General features: G+C 32.3%; 1 protein-coding gene across 1 annotated transcript in view; it reads left to right on the plus strand.

Annotated features, from left to right (window-relative positions):
• Eys (EGF-like photoreceptor maintenance factor) overlaps nt 1-17,702 on the plus strand; it is a 1,514,165-nt gene that overhangs the window by 503,026 nt on the left and 993,437 nt on the right. Inside the window, 3 exon segments of the mRNA XM_077109730.1 lie at nt 9,857-9,953; nt 10,149-10,256; nt 17,474-17,619. Of these exon segments, the coding sequence (XP_076965845.1) occupies nt 9,857-9,953; nt 10,149-10,256; nt 17,474-17,619 (351 nt within the window).

Raw genomic sequence — 17,702 nt, forward strand, 5'->3', positions numbered from 1 at the left:
CCCTATTTTATATTTTATTTGGAGATGGGGTCTCAGTGAGTTGCTTAGTGCCTCCCTAAATTGCTGGGGCTAGCATTGAATTTGCAATCCTCCTGCCTCAGCCTCCTGAACCCAGGGGATTGCAGCCATGGTGCACAGCCAGAGATGAATGCTTTTTAACTCTTTTTTCCCATCCTTTCCTTCCTTCCTTCCTTTCTTTACTTTGTCTCTTTCAGGAATTATCTCTACTTTGGTAACAACCTCTCTTTCCTGAAGAGTCTTATACTATTCTTGACAATAACAATTAGTTAAAGGTAGGAGTAGGCCCAAGATACAATAATCAAATGATTCCATGTGACATTTGTTCTGAAGTTATCTAAAACTATCAGGTCTTCCTGCTTTGATTGCTTATGTGCTATCATGTGATTTTGGTGATCATTTTGTTCCATTAAAAAGATCCTATATAAGGAAATATAAGTAGATCAAGGGGTTTTATTTGAGTTCCTGAATTAAGCCATACAGAAGACTGATACTCCAGAGTTATTACCATCTTCACTAGGAACACTTTAGCAAAATACAAGCTCATGGAAGGTTTCCAGAGTAACTGGAGTATGTCATTAGCAAATGCAAAAACCATATTCCATTTAGTAGTTATAAATATAACTATTCCATTTATAACTATAATCTATTTTCTGTTGTTTACCTATGAGTTCATCTCTCTTTCCCTATTACTGAGTCTTAATAGGGTCCCTTCAAGATAAAGGCAATTAATTATTTAGCATTCTGTTTTTAAAAAGCCAGATTAGACTATAACAGTGAATGAAATATCTTATCCAACACTTTTTTCCCATTTGTTTTGAAAAACCATTGAGATCTTCTTTAAGATATAGGTAATCAATTTTAAGAATATCAGGGCAAGTCCTTGGAACTTTGTACATGACAGAAGTTTTGGGGCCCTATGAGGAACTGGATTTAGAAACTGAAAAGCTATCAATAATGTTTTTTTGTTAGCTGATTGATTTTGTTTAGTTGTTGTTATTGTTTTGGTATGCAGTATTGAACTCAGGGGCACTGGACCACCGAGCCACATCCCCAACCCTATTTTTTATGTCTTTTTTTTTTTTTTTTTAGAGACAGGGTCTCACTGAGTTGTTTAGCACCTCACTTTTGTTGAATAGGGCTTTGAATTCCTGATCCTCCTGCCTCAGCCTCTGGAGCTGCTAGTATTACAAGCCAGCGCCACTCTGTGGGCTTGATTTTATTTTTAATGACAAAGGCTTTTTAGAGTACACAAAAAAATTATTTTTCAGCAATGAGACAGAAACAGCAAGATAGAGGAGAAAAAATATAAAGGAAACATTTAATTTTACAGAAAACCTCTGTAATTATGAAGCACATAATTAAAATAAATAAATAATTTTCCTCTTAAAGACAAAAAGTGAAAAATTTAGAGAAATTTTTCAATATTAATGAAAGAGCTAATTTACTGGGGAGGATTTTTCTATGATACTTTATCCATTTTACTTACTTTCTCAGAATAGAAATATTAGATAAATATTTATTGAGGAAGGACATTATAATTACTCATCTTATTTTCCCAAATCCTAATAGTTTGATCACTAATTTGAAATTTATAAATACAGCTACTATTTTATATAATAAGATTCATTTACTGCTCTTGGATGAGGGAAAAATAAGTTCTGAGATATCATGTAAACTTATATCAAATTAGCAATAATATCTCCCATTCACCTGAGGAATCACAGAGATATCTTGAGGTAAATTAGATTTACTATTTTAAGGAGTAAAATCAGCTCTTCCTTGAGATTTCATACCAAGAATTCCAAGGAAATATGACTAGGTTAGTAAATTCTTTGGACTGAGTGAGTTTCTCTAAATCAGTCCTAACTGCTCTAATAATGCCTATTTAATATTGCCATTAGTGAATAAGAATAGATAATGGTCAGGCAGTGGGTCCCAACTAGGGTCTGATTCAAATGCACAGGCCACACCCAGAGACTAACTAGTAGAGATATTAATTGGCACCATCAAGATGAATTTCAAATGTAAAAGTCTTTGAGGCTCGCCTGTGGGAAAATTTCAGCCAACTCCTTTTTTCTAGAGAGGCTAGAAAATGGAAGTTGAAAGTGAATCCAGATCAGACTTAAAGAAAGGATTAACATTCAGTCTAAAAGACACAGTCAATACTTTTTCAATGCCTATTTAACAGATTTTTCTCTACACTCTACCCCAAACCATATAAGCACCTAAGCAAACACATCTAAATGTTTTTTTCTACTATCTGCCCCCCTCCCATATCTCAAGGTTCCAATCTCTTCTCTCCTAAGTGAATCTTATTCCACTTACTCTTACCTTTCATTTTTGTCAATGGATTTTATTCTTCAAATTTGCGAGACAAGAACCCAAAAGGAAATTCGGTGAAATAGGGAATCTAGTATCATCTAAAAACACCAGTTTCATTAGTAATTCAAACTCTGGAATAGATCAAAACTAAAGACTCAGATTGCTTTAAAAAAAAATAACCTTAGAAAACTAAAATGGGAAGTTATGCAATGAGTTGCTTATATAGGTTTTATTTAAGATTAAATAAGTTTACCTGAAAGCTATCATTAAAGATATAAGTTTTCTTAAGGAAAGGCTCAAATTCTATTTTAAGAGGTATCGAAATTAAAAGTATAAGGAAATATCGGGAACTGCCACATAGAAACCGAGTGCCCCTTAGCTCTGAGTGATGAGAATGTGGAGATGTGGCAAGCCAGCCATGGACTGTGTGTGTGTGTCAACTATGAGCACTGAACACACAGGGTGGACTGAACAGACATTGCCCCTCTGTTTAGGCAGGCAACTTAAGGGTCTTTTCCCTTGCTCTGCCTATGATCCCCACACAGCACATGAGATGGGCATGGCCTTCCTAGATGTCAGTCAACTTACTGACAGCAAAAACATCAGAATGCTAGACTCAATCCCCTGAAACCTGACCCCTTGCCACATTTGAATGCCTTCTACCCAATAAAAGGGTTCAGCATGTTCTCCTCACTCTCTTTCTTGCCTGCCTCGTCCCCCTTGTGGGAGCTGCAACTTAGGAGCTGTCACTGAACCCAAAGAAAAGGCACTTTCTGTGTATGTGTCTTTATCTATTCCCCAAATTCACTTGAAGTTACCTGATCAGTTTAGTTGTGAGACAAAGGAAACATAAGACAACATCTTCTTCAGATATGGGATATGGAAGCCCTATTGGATCTTTTTGCAAATTGTTGTTGTGTCAGCTGATAAAAAAAATGGCAGGACATTAAAAAACAACCCTGAAACTTAAGGGTTACAAGGGCCTATCATCATTTAAATATGAACATACATAAAATTCTAGATCTAGAGTAATTATGTAACTACATGTAGATAACTGTAAATGGCATTCTGATACATCCTGAAAAACCACCAAGTAGAAGTCTTTTGAATTTATGAAAAACTTACTCCTCAGGAGGTAAACTATTTTGGTTAGTTTGACAGAAAGTTATAGTGCAAATAATCTAATTTATTTTCATGCAACATGAGCATCTTAAAAAATTTTTAGGGATAATAAAAATACCAAAACTGTTGTGATCATGTTTTGCTAGAGAAAGTCAGGACAATGCTTCTGTCTTTTGATTAGAACTAAGGTGAGCTAATTTGATTTGTACATATAATGAGTATTTTGTAGCGGAAAATAGGTAGACAAAGAAGAAAGCAGAAGTAATAACTTAATACAGGTTTGTTTTATATAGTATGCTATTTGTATGAAGAAATATCTGTGATTGAAAAGAATCAGTTTTTTATTAAATAAAATATAGCACATACAAAGGTAAATACAATTATGTAAGATTCCTAGAAACAAATGGAATTTGACTCCCTAATAGTGTTAGTTTTGGTTATTTAGTGTGCAATCAATTTATGTTACTAAAATTTATTTTATAGTACACAAAATTTATTTTTATTTTCAAAAGTATTATCTATATATCATACACAACAGCCTTGTAATTACTTGCTGGTAGCATACTGGAAATCTAAAAATGTTTTCCTTTATTAACTGACTCAACAAACATCATGGTCTTTTATGACATGTCAATTCTTGAGAAAGGTTCTAGAGAAATTGAACATGGCAAAGACATATCCTCAAGAAATGTAAATTTTAAGGGCGAGATATACAAATTAACTAACCTGAAAGTCCAACACAGTAAGAGGTTCTGAAATTGTGGCAGAAAATACACAAGGATGATTTGTGAATGAGTGCTCAGCTTTCTTGTTCAGAGTGACAAACTCTGAGTTGTGTAGTTTCTATGATTTAAATGTGTTCCCAGAATTATCTGTGTTAGAAACTGAGTCCCCAGTGCAACAGTACTGAGATATGGTTGGGTTCCAAAGGTTCTACCTTCAAGAGTGGATTAATGTTACTTCCACAGAAATGGATGAGCTATTGCAGGAGTGGGTTTCTGAAGGAGGATTGGATTTAAAATCCTTCCCTCTCTCTTTTTTTCTTTTTCTTTTTCTTTTTCTCTTTTTTTTTGTTTGTTTTTCTCTCTCTTGCCTGCATATACAAAGTATCCTTTAGTTGTTCTGCCTTCTGATGTAGGTTAATGCAGCAAGAAGGACCCAGTGATATGCAAGTCTTTCCAACTTTCAGAACTATAAGAAATACATCTCTTATTTATACATTATCCAATTTCGAGTATTCTGTTACAGCACCACAAAAAGGCCTAAGGTAGTTCTAGATGATTTCTAAATCGTTCTCCAGCAAGCAAAACCTCAACAATGACACATTGCCCATTTCAATGCCATGCTCATTAAGCATTCCTCCTTTCTCTGTTCTATTCATCACTCCCTTGTAATAATTCCAGGAATTGTCTCTAAAATAGACTACTTATATGCATATTATTATCTCTGATTCTTCTTTTGAAAGAACCCAAGCTAAGGTATATAGCAAACACCATCCCTTTGGCAGAAATATTGATTTAGGTCTGATCATGTGATTAGAATATTGACACTCAGAATTTTTCCTTAGAATTGATGCTGAGAGTAGGGTCTTTCTACTTCTGAGATAATTTTTAAGTTGGTGCAGTCAACTGCCATGTTGCCTGTATGCAGACATCTGTATGGCAGTAGCACTATTTGAAAAGAAGGAATTCTAGTGGTTCCTATAACTTTTCTTTTCTTTCTTTCTTTCTTTTTTAATCAATTCTGTGAATAGTCAGATATCCCTCCCAGCTAAGCTGCCAATAAATCTATAGCCTGTCTAAAGATAGCATTTTTTTACATCATAAATAGCCAAAAGTTTAATAGTTAACATATACAGTGAATGGAAAAGTGAAATGAGAGAAGATAAATAAATTGGGTTCAAATTCAAGTGTTAGGCAAAAAAAAATTAAAAAATGTAAAATCCACATGAAGATTAGGGGAATAAAGATGACTTTAGATAAAACATGTGAATGTGTTCTATAGTGCAAGTATGTATGTGTATACAGTTAAACATTTAAAATAATTTTATTTTTGAAATATATTTGTTTTCTAATATTCTTTTATGAGTGATAATTTGTTTATTTTGAATTTTATCTCAGTTTATAAACAAAACCATCACATTTATTTTCAAAAATTAGTTACTTTGGTAAATAACAGCATTTACATTAAAATATTTTAAGTAAAACAACAAACTTAAAAAAAAAACTGACTTGTTAAGAAAGAATTCAGGGTTTTTGTTTTTATAAAGTCTTAAAATCTGGCTAAATTAGATTTTTAATTAAGAAATAAATAATATTTTTGAAAATAATTTTAGCATCCTTAGTTTTACATTTAAATATGTGATATTTAACCACCTTATTGGAATACATATCGTGATATACTCTTGTGTAAGGATTCTGGCTGTGGAAAAACACAAGGCAGGGTTCCTCTGGTGAGCAAACTACCAAGGGGTAACAGGAACCCCGTTTTCCATACTTGGAATATTCTGAAGTTTCTCCCAGCAATTAGTAAGATAACTAATACATGTGCAATGCCTACCTGCTATGGTAATGTCCTTTGTGAGGAGGCTCTGTACTAGATAGAGTCTTATCAACCTTGACCTTGATTTCAGATACTCAGCTTCTGGGTATTTACTAAGCCTTTTACTTCCTTTATTCTGGGAATAAAGGAACTCTCTTGTTAGACAACCACAGTATTTCACTAAGCCCAAATCTGTCTACATAACAGTAACTTTATACAATGAACTTTCTTGAGATCTACACAAAACTCCTAACATTGCAGAATGCAACTTAGTATGTAACTGAGAAATAGGCTGCATAATGTTGCTAAGTCTACAACCTGAGTAGTAGTAACAGTGAACAATAGGTACTAATGATGCCAATGACCTAAAGTAACCTATTGAAATAAATAAATCTAGCAGATCAGGAGAGCAGCTTTTGCTGTGCCTGTGCACCTTGCTTCTGTCTGCTTTTGCTTTCCTTACACTCTTGTTTTCTCCATTTATTTTCATTTTAAATTACTCCAACTTGTATCACATCTAAAGTGAGAATAGTTAAAACTGTAGTTCACAATGATAAAATGCTTCTTTACAATCTTTTATGCAAATCTCCCTTGTTAATGTACTTCTTCAGTACCATCTCTTCTATATAATCCAATGCAAAAGCCTGAATTTTTTAGAAAGACTATATTAAATAGTTTCTTAAATGATATGTGTAATCTGAATTGGTATAGATCCTAGATTTTACTTCAATCTTACTAATTTCCCATGTTTTGAAGGAGTTGGAAAATATAAAAACATTGTTATTGCAGTTGTTATATTGGTATTGGGCTACATTTATAACCCTTTTTGATGTTTTATTTTGTGATAGGGTCTCAGTAAATTTCAGAGGCTGGTCTTGAACTTGTGATCTTCAGCCTCTTAGTCACTGAGATCATAGGTGTGTGTGCCACCATACCAGATAAAATAGTATTATGTATTCATTTTCATTTGCTATAGAAAAACACAGGTAAGATGTTAAAGAAAAAAAAAATGAAGAAAATATCCATTTACTCCTCGGAGAATGCCTTTCTTTTTGTAAACAACAAGAACCTTACTATAGTTGGGAGATAGTTGTGCACACCTGTAATCCTAGTGGCACCAGAGGCTGAGATAGGAGGATCCAGATTTCAAAGCCAGCCTCAGCAATAACAAATTACTAAGCAACTCAGTGAGACCTGTCTCTGAATAAAGTACAACATGGAACTGGGGATGTAGCTCAGTGGTTCAGTGCCCCTGGGTTCAATCCCCAATACCTCCACACACACCAAAAAATAAAATAAAATAATAATAATTCATTGTACTTTCTATTTGGAGAGCCTTTTATCTCTAACTGCATATATTCAAAACAAGTACTCCTCTCACAAGCAAATTTAAACTATGGACTATGGACTATTAAATGTTTAGTTTGAGACTAAGTATGTACAAACCTCATGTCTTTAAAGTCCCTAAAAAGTGAGCTTCCTTAGTAAAACTTTGGCTCATTTTGAATGCTTTCCATATTTACCTTATGTTTTCTCCAAACGTCTACTGCATTTCAGCAATCTCATTTTCTCCAGCCCATTGACCTGTTACAAAACTCTATCTAACAAAACTCTAAGAAATGTCAAGCTTAATGAATAAGGCAAAATCATGGAAAACAGGTTATCCTGTAAGCTATTCTTGACTCAGGTTCTGAGTGTTCTGATTCATCAGCCTTATTGAGATCTAAAGGATTACTGATGTTTCTTAGTCAGCCAGTGCCTCTGAGCTCCAGTGCCAAAACAAACAAACAAACAAAAAAACAACTAATCTTGCTGAAAAGAAGGATGCTAAAATGCATCCATCTTTGTAAATCTTAAACGTGTAAAAAAAATTCCAACTACAATAAAATACTTAAAGACTTGAACACCCTCAGAAAATATGAGGACTTTATATCTACTATGACATTTACAACTTAGATATAAAAAACAGGAATGGTGACTGCAGAATGGTGAAGTTGTATCAATAATAACTTGCTCATTTAAAAGAAGAGAAACATGTTAACTGGGAAAATTTCATGTCAATTTTATTTTGACACTAAAGATACAAAATCTAGCACATTAATGAATTATAAGCCCATAACTTCAGAAGTTAACATAAGGCTCTGAAAGTGAAGAAAAGTTGTCCTGAAGGCTATGTAGTCCCATAAATACTCCAGTTCTTCTATAATTAGTGCTTCTTGAAGCATCTTCATTCTACCTTTCTACTTTTAACCTTCATCTTCTTTACAGTTCAAGTAAATTTTCTTTAGATATCATTGATTTGCTTCTTGTATTTTATTTACTCTCTCTTTACCTTTTTGTTAGTGTTTATAAATTATATTTAATGTGATTATTGATATGTGTAGCTTTAAGTTAGCCATCTTGCCATTTGTGTTCTATTTGCTGTATCTGTACTGAATTTCTTTTACTCCTTTTGTTTTCTTTTGATTAATTAATTTTTAATTTTCCATATTATGTCCTCTGTAAAGAGGCAGCCAGATTTTACAAGATGTCATACCATCCTCCCTGACCAACTCCAATGGGAGAAAGGTTTAGAGTTTTATCCAATGATATACACCACAGAGGAAGAGAATGACCATGACTTGTGATGTGTTTGGAAAAGAGAAAGCAGGTCTATTCCATGTTCCACAGGAAAATCTGAGAAAATACGGAGGGCAATTTTCCCAGCAGTAGATGCTGATGCTGTTGGGTCAGGATATAGAGGGAGTGATCAAGGAAGTTGTGCTGTATCATTCACACACCAACATTACTGATGATCTAAAGCTTTGAACATGGAGAGGTAGTTGTGATGGAAACAGAAGCTATATGAGAAGAAATAGGAACGAGAGCTGTGAGAGGAGAGCAGTCACTCACTGGTAACTAGACCACATTCTCCTTCAGATACATCTCAGTTTAAATCCTAGTCTATGTATATGAGAGCAATAGTTTCCTCAAAGTAACTTGAGTGACCTTATGTTTCTCAAACTAAATGAACCCCAATGAATATTGACATTTATGTTACCACAATTATTCAGTCCTAGTTTTATCAGTGGAAAAGAGAAAGGAAAATCATTTTGTTTTGATATTTTTAAAATAACTATAGAAAAAGTACTAAAAATCATTAGACTAAGTATATATTTTGTTACTAAATGACTATGGAAATAATTGTTTAAATGGTCATTATGAATAATAAAATATTTTATTATAGTTTTAAAAGGGATGAGTTATGGACACTTTTTCAGATATGGATGTATTGCTATCATTATAATTGCCTCTCTTATTGGTCTACATAACTTTCTTTCACTTTTATTTTTTAATATAACTGGCAAATATTTAAATGGATGACTGATTATGCAGCTATGAATCACAATAATTTGTTTTCTCTGAATCACTTGGATGTGAAAGGCAATTAAATAATTTGCCACATCTGCTAACTGTCTTGAATAAATTTGATCATTGAAGCTCAATTTTACTTGAAGATTGGTCATCAAATTAATTCATTTGCTTTACAGTTCATTTCAGTCCTTCTTGGTCAAACATTTAAATACCTTGTAAAACAATAGCAACATTTGCCACGACTGTACATTTCCAGGAGATTAAGTAGAACATCTTCTTTTGATTCTTCTGTTTGATCTCATTAATATAGACAGTGGTGTAATTTTATTCATATACTATTTTGATAGTTGTATAAGAAGTCTGAAATAAAGTTGTTTCTTCTACTTCTTTTAAATTTCCATCAGAACATATTGCCTGGATTCCTGTTCACAGATTCTGAAGCTTCACATTCTATTGCAACAATTGCTCATCCACACCCACTTCATCTCTCCTTTAGGATTTGAAGGTGAACAGTGTGAAATTGATAAGAATGAGTGTCTCTCTCTTCCCTGTCAGAATTATGGTGACTGTGAAGATGAGATCAACAATTTCAGGTAGAGAAAAACAAACAAAACCTAGATGTCTGTTTATGTGTCTGAATATATCAGGATAAATGTTTAGAATTTCAACTAACAAATTAAGCAACATATGTGACTACTAAAAAGTAGCTATGCTACAATCAGTTGAAGTTTTCAATTCTTTATATTTATACTAATACAGTTACTTCACTTTTTTGTGTTGTTTTAAAGATGTGTTTGCAGACCCGGGTTTTCTGGACCTCTATGTGAAATAGAAATTAATGAGTGCTCCTCTAAGCCTTGCAAAAATAATGGAACATGTGTGGATCTTGAAAACAGGTTAGAAACTACTTTTCATTAAATCAATGATTGCATGTGTGCAATTTAACAAATAATAAAGTGAGTGCACATATACCCATTATGCAACTTAGGAAGCTGAACTTTACTGATACATTTGTGCTTATCCCTAAGTACAACCTCCTCCATCCTACCCAATTAATTATATTGAGTAACCTGAATTTATGTTTATCATTTTCCCTGTAATTTACTGTGTTAATTATTTGTCTGTAATCTTTTAAATTTGCTCTTTAATGTACATATTCACATATGTGAAATAATTTTCTCCAGTCTTGTGAAAAATATTTTTCAATGAAAAGTTTTCTATAATGTCTGTTGCTCATTTTCAAGTTTTATAGAATATTTCATATATGCCAGCAATGTTTTATCATTCTACTGGTCATAAATAATTGGATAATTTATTTTTTGTCTTATCAATGATTTTAATAATTAGATTATATACATAAGGTTTTAAACTATTTCTCCAAATGTACCAGCCATAGTGTTATTCTAAGTTACATCAATTGAAACAGAATCATTGAACCTTGGTGTTGACATTTCTACCTCTGGTAATTATGTTTATTTTTTCTATATAATTTTGAAAATGGAATATTAATACTCTCTACAACATTGAATAATCTAGTCATTAGCATTGTCTGAATGTTTCAGTTAGTATCTTGGACCACATCACACATTCTCACTCATTACTGGAGTTAAAGAGGTTATCTTATACAAGTAGAGAGTAGAAGAGTAACCAATAGAAGATGAGAAACGCAGAAGGGAAGAAGGATATAAGTTTGATGACAGGAGAATTAGTTCAAGTATTCTATAGTACAATAAGTGAATATATTCCACAACAAATATCTGTATGTTTCCAAATACCTAAAAAATCCAAAGATTCCTAACATATAGAAATGAAAATATTTGAGAAAACAGAAATTCTAATTACCCTAACTTAATTATTACATGTTGTATATGTGTGCTGAGATATTATAGTGTACCCCAGAAATATGTATGAATACTATTTGTTAGTTTAAAAGTTTTAGAAGGACTCCAATACAATTAAAACAAGCAAAATAAACTATGCATCTCATTGCATATTCAGTATTTTCTTAGATTAATATTAAATTTGATGGATTTTGCCATATACAAGTTTTCAAATTACTATATTTCTTATACTTTATATATTAAGATATGTCTATATTCATTAAAAATTAAAATATGCAAGCCATAATATTTATAGCATGTCTTAAACATGAAAAGCCTAAAAACAAAAGTTTAAAATATTATTTGAATGATTTATTTACATTTAAGTTCAAAAAATTTGACCTAAGAATATCTATCCATTTGCAAAGATAGATTATTTGAATTCTAAAACATACTTATTAATATAAAATATGTGAATGAGAAATGCAGAGAAGAGTAGTAGAATAGTATCATAAAGGAAAAATATTAAATGCTTTAAGATTTATTATGAATTTCAAAATTTGAACTACTTTAACAAAAGCTAAAATTTCTTATCAGAAAGTTTCATGAGTGAGCTGGTAGGGATGGTACACGCCTGTAATCCCAGTGGCTTGGGAGGTTGAGGTAGGAGGATTGTGAGTTCAAATTCAGTCTCAGCAAAAGCAAGGCACTAAGCAACTCAGTGAGACCCTGTCTCTAAATAAAATACAAAATAGGGCTGGGGATGTGGCTTCCTGGTGAGTGCCCCTGAGTTCAATCCCTGGTACCAAAAAAATAAATAAATAAATAAATTGAAAAAAAGAAAGTTTCATGAGTGATATTCTATAGTTTTTTTTTTTTATTTTACAGTTTTTAGTAAAATTATATATTAAAATAAACATAGATTAAATTTATGGCAAACAGATTTTTAAATAAAAATTCTTTTTTAAAAAATCTATGCTACATCTTGGCTCTTGTAATATTTAATCTGTGTAGTGATTACATTTTTAATAACTCAGCTTTCTAGAAATATAAGAATAATTCTTCTACTTATTAATTCTTCAAATAATATAAAAGAATGATGTACATAAAATGTAAACATAAGCTAATTTTAGGACTTAAAAATCGAAGTGATTATCTTCTATTTTGCTCTATGTAATCTTTTATTGTGTCAATATCACTTCAGGTAAGTCATATTTACTCTTCCTTATCTCTACTTTATGTATTGGATTTTCCTCAATATTCATCTGTTCAAATGCATCTCAGTAACTAGAAAAGTATTTTGAAAAGATATCTGAAAGCATACAAAAGTATGTTTGAAAAAACATGTTTATCCAATTAAAAATAAAATAAAGATTTTCCATACTTTGACATTAGGTTTAAGTTTGATTCTCCTAAAATTTTTGAAGCAAAAGTCATGCATTTGAGTTAGAATCTTAATTTCATCAAAAATATATATTTCATCATCTCAATTGTTTTCTTGGAATGTAGGATGTTTTATATATGTGTATTTAAGTTGTTAAAATTGTGCTTCTATAAAGAAAAAAATGTTTTAGGAACCTATAATGTAAAATGAAATAATTATTACCAATTTGAATCACTTAAGACATTAACAAAAATGAAGATTCACTTTTATTTTTCCTTTAGCCTCAAATGGTATGTGAAGCATAAAGGGAGCCTCAGCAGGTATTAATGAAAGCAAAACTATGCCAAAGCTGGATGGATTGTTCATGTTAGCCAGTAGGAGAGATTTGGTGAGAAGCCATCAGACATACTCTATGCACTTTTATTCATTATTATTTTAAAGGGCCAGGTTAACAGGCATGGTAAAATGCTGCAAACGTTCAGTCTTGTGCTTGCCTCCCTTATTACCAAAGAGTAGGAAGAGAGCAGATCATAAAAGAAGGTGGAAGGAGACAGAAAACCTGTATTTTACTTCTTCTGGGAAAGACTAGACCCAGAAATTCAAGGTAAATGCTGTTCTGCAGTAAATATTTCCTTCTCAAAATATATGCCCTCACGTTGTATATCATGGTGGGAGATGAGAATAGAGTCAGTTAAATATCTCCTGTAAACTATGTGTTTTATTGGGATTGCTGCCAATAATGGGTCTGTGGATTTTTGTTTTTTAACCTTTATAAAATTTTAGATGATATTCAGAAATCTTTAAAATTGACCCTAGAATCCTGGGAGTATTTGGAACCACTAATAAAAGAGCAGGCATACTCCACACTTCAGTTGAACAGTCATCTGTACATTATCAATCTTTAATTATGCTTGGAACTTACTTTTTTTGAAAAATGAAGTGCATTTAAGCAGTGCTAAAGAGTTTCAGACTGAAAAAATGGTTTAGGAAATAGGAGAGATTAGTAATGGTCTTGACCAAAACTGAAAAGACAAAAGAACATACTGAAGTTGAAGTGATGCATTCTTGGATAAAATGATTATTATGATTCATAAGCATAAAAAATCCTTTGCATAGTTGTCTGTATACTGACAACTAAGGTTTGTAAATTTGCAATGTGTGTGTGTGTGTGTGTGTGTGTGTGTGCAAATGCATGTGTATATTCTAAAATCAACTTTAAAAACAAAAGCCAAGCTGGGTGCAGTGGTACACACCTGTAATCTCAGTGGCTCCTGGGCCTTAGGAAGAAGTATTGTGAATTCACAGCCAGCCTCAGCAGCCCAGAGAGGCCTTAAGCGACTTAGCGGGACCCTGTCTCAAAATTAGATATAGAAAATGTTGGAGATGTGGCTCAGAGGTTAAGCAACTCTGGGTTCAATTTGCCATACAAAATAAATGAATAAATAAAACAGAAGCAAAAATGAAAGCATAATTTTCAGAATGACTCATTTTTACATTAATTTAGGTATATTAGAAGTAAGGATATGTAGGCAAATAATAACATTTAGTAAAAACTACAAACATAACCAAAAGGTTATGAATATGAAGGAAATTCGAATTGAAAAGTGAATGAAAGAGAATTCTGGGCAGCTAAAAGAATATAAATCTCTTTATACATACTTTAAAAAACTATTCAGATAAAAAACTAAAACTAAACTATTATATATTTCAGCATATGTAGCTATATGTATCCATACATATGAAAATACACATATCAAATATCTTTGTTTCTAAATAATATTACTCACTTAAATGAGCCAGGAATTCCTTAACAAATGGCTCATCTAGAATTAGGACCAGGAATGTATTAAAACAAACCTGGAATATCTTATGTTAGAAAGAGTGGTCACAGAATGATGGAAATGTGTCAAAAGGAAAGAGAAACCACTTGATGAGGACACCAATATTCATATCCCAAACAAATTCATCATGAAATAAATTATGGTAGTTATATATTTGATGCATTGAAAGAATGGAAATCTGTGCGTCTATATAGATATGCCTACACTGATTTAATGTGTGATTACAAGAAAAGGAAAAGATGGCTCCAAGAGTAAAATGTCAAGTAACAAAAGAAGAACAAATGATGGGCTAGAAAAACATTTGGCAAAAGCATAGAGGTCATTGACTCAGTTAAGAAAGATGAAAGGAGAGCAGCTCCTGTTTTTAAGTTGATTCATGGCTGCAGTTTTATGGTATTCATAAGCCCCAGAGAAACATTTCAGAATCCACAGAAAAGAAAACAGGATACAAAAAGTCAAGGGATTTTATTATTTTCTTATTTTTCAAAATGAAAGGGGGGAATTTTGTAAGTGAATAAAATACTTTGATAAAACAAGTCATGATCATCTATAAATGATAAATGATAGACTTGATAAACAAGTCTATCATTGAGGTGCTGGGACTGGGGCTCAATGGTAGCATACTTGCCTGGCATTTGCGAGGCACTGAGTTCGATTCTCAGCACCACATATAAATAAATAAAATAAAGGTCTATCAACAACTAAATTTTTTTTAAAAAAATAAGTCTATCATTGAGAAAATATATATTCCTAATTTTTTTCCTAATATTCAATATTCCACAATAGAGAGTAGATTTCAGAACTTCTGGAGATATAGAATTATCATAAGTTTATACAAGGGATACAGACATTGAGATAAAAACCACTGTTTTATAGTAATGTGACATTTTTAAATTTATCAATATACAAAACAAATCATTTTCTGAGATGGCTTTCACTTGTTACTGCTGAGCCTTCTATGAATAATTCTTATCCACTCTGAGATTCACTAGAATCATCCTAATTCACTGATAACACACACTAGCAATCAAATCCTAACAAGCATACTTTCAGCTTAGTAAGCCATTAAATAGATTCATTAAATCATCTCACACTAGATAGTGATATATTAGCAAGAAGGAGAAGACTTTTCATTGTTTGAACATAAATTCAAGGATTCATAGTATTTGAATTAGTGATTACATCCATTCCTTAACTGCATAGAGATCTTGAGAAATATGGTTCTCTTTTATATGTACATGACACTGCACATGCAATTTTGCCTTCTGTCCACCTGATAGAAAGAACCCACTGTCTTTACCACTCTTCTTTTTTGATACCTTCACTAGCAGTTAGCTATGCTTTCTTCATGCTTCAAACCTGTCTCCAGTAACATTTGCTTTCTGCAATGTGTGCGTGTGTATATTTCTAATCTTCTTATAACACTTCCAAAAGCAAGCAAATATCTGCAAGGTGGCATGAATCTGTAGACCCACCTGTTTAAAAGTTTAAGGCAGGAATATTATTTGAGCCCAGGAGTTCAGTACCAGCCTGGGCAACATAGAAAGAACCTGTTTAAAAAAAAAAATCCATTTAAAAGCAATCCAAGCTTTACTTGCACTTGACTTTGGGTGCATGACAAATGTCTGACAATCAATTAATGTGTATCAAATGAGTAAAAGAGGAGCATTGGAATAGTAGAATGCTGGTGGTTATAAAATGATGTTAGAGTTTCCTCAGAAAATCAGAATAAAATCTGGCTCAAAAGCATTATGGAGAAACTCAGTAAAACCTCTTTATCTAGACTTCTAAAAGAGAAGCAAACTGTGTTTCAGCAGCTTTTTCACTGATGTGATCAAAAGAACTGGTAAGAATTTGAAGAGAAAAATTTATTTGGGGCTTATGGTTTTCAGGGGTCTCAGTCCAGAGATAGTCAACTCCATTGGTCTGGGCCCACTGTGAGGCAGGACATCCTGGTGGAAAGTTGTGGAAGAGGAAAGCAGCACAGAACATGACAATCAGGAAGCAGAGAAGCTCTGCTCACCAGGGACAAAATATAGACCCCAAAGGCCTAACTCTGGCAACCCACCTCTTGTAGCCACAACCTACCTGCCTACAGTTACCCACCCAGTTAATCCACATCAGTGGACTAACGGGCTGTTTGGATTAAGCCTTTAAAACCCAGTAATTACACTTCTAAGCGTTCATTTATTGTCTCACACATGAGCTTTTAGGTGATACTTCATATCTAAAATGTAACACTAGGTAAAACTATTTTTGATAAGTGTACTTTTCCTATCAATTAAATTTAATCTATGGAATTATTTTGATATTTTAATTTATATGTATCAATTTAGGTAGAGTTTAACACAGGTTAAATTATCTCTTTTTTTGCTGTTGTTAGTCCTAGTTAATTTTGAGGAAAATCAGAATCAGCAGAGATCAATATACAAGATAAAGAGGGGACAATTAGAGATTGAATAAGGGATCACTCACGTGAAGTTTCTATGAATACTTCTTCATGGAAAAGTGATTTAAGAGGCATCACCTTTTGATGCCCTTCTGATACTCTACCAGGTGTAGATATTTGAACCTGATATTTAAGCATTGAATTACATCTGATTTTCAAACAGCTGTCAATATGGTTCAGTATTCATGAAATTGTTGCTGATAAAGGGATTTTAAAAATTTTTAACTGGAAGACTTTGATATCAGAAAAGTACCATTTATCTTATAGGAGAGTAATCTTTTACTTTCAAAAGAGAATATAGATGAAGGTTTTATACAAATACCATAGAAAACACAGTTACAGAATTAAGGTCAATAATACTTATCAAACTTAAATAATTATTTATTCAACCCATTTCTTTAAAAATATGTCTTGTAACAAATATTTTTGCAGAAAAAATATTTTGGAAGTAAAATTCTGTATTAAAAACCAAAATGGATATGTTATTGTTTATTTAAATTAAGTCAAAAGTTTTAATTTAATATTTGCACATAAATTGTATATATATATATATATATATATATATATATATATATATATATAATTGTTTATTATTTCTCATTTTCCTACATTTCTCTAGATTTTTATGTAACTGTGAACCTGGATACTATGGATCTTTGTGTGAATTGAATGTAAATGAATGTAAAACCCAACCTTGTCCAGGTGGAGAAAATTGTGTCAACAGAACTGGTGGACATACCTGTCTCTGTGCTCCTGGGTATACAGGTAAACCTATAACTGATTGTCCCATCTGTGTCAATATACTACTGTTCGTAAATACATGACAACCTCATTTTTATAAACCACAA

This window comes from Callospermophilus lateralis, chromosome 6, assembly GCF_048772815.1.
Source record: "Callospermophilus lateralis isolate mCalLat2 chromosome 6, mCalLat2.hap1, whole genome shotgun sequence".
Classification (NCBI taxonomy): Eukaryota; Metazoa; Chordata; class Mammalia; order Rodentia; family Sciuridae; genus Callospermophilus; species Callospermophilus lateralis.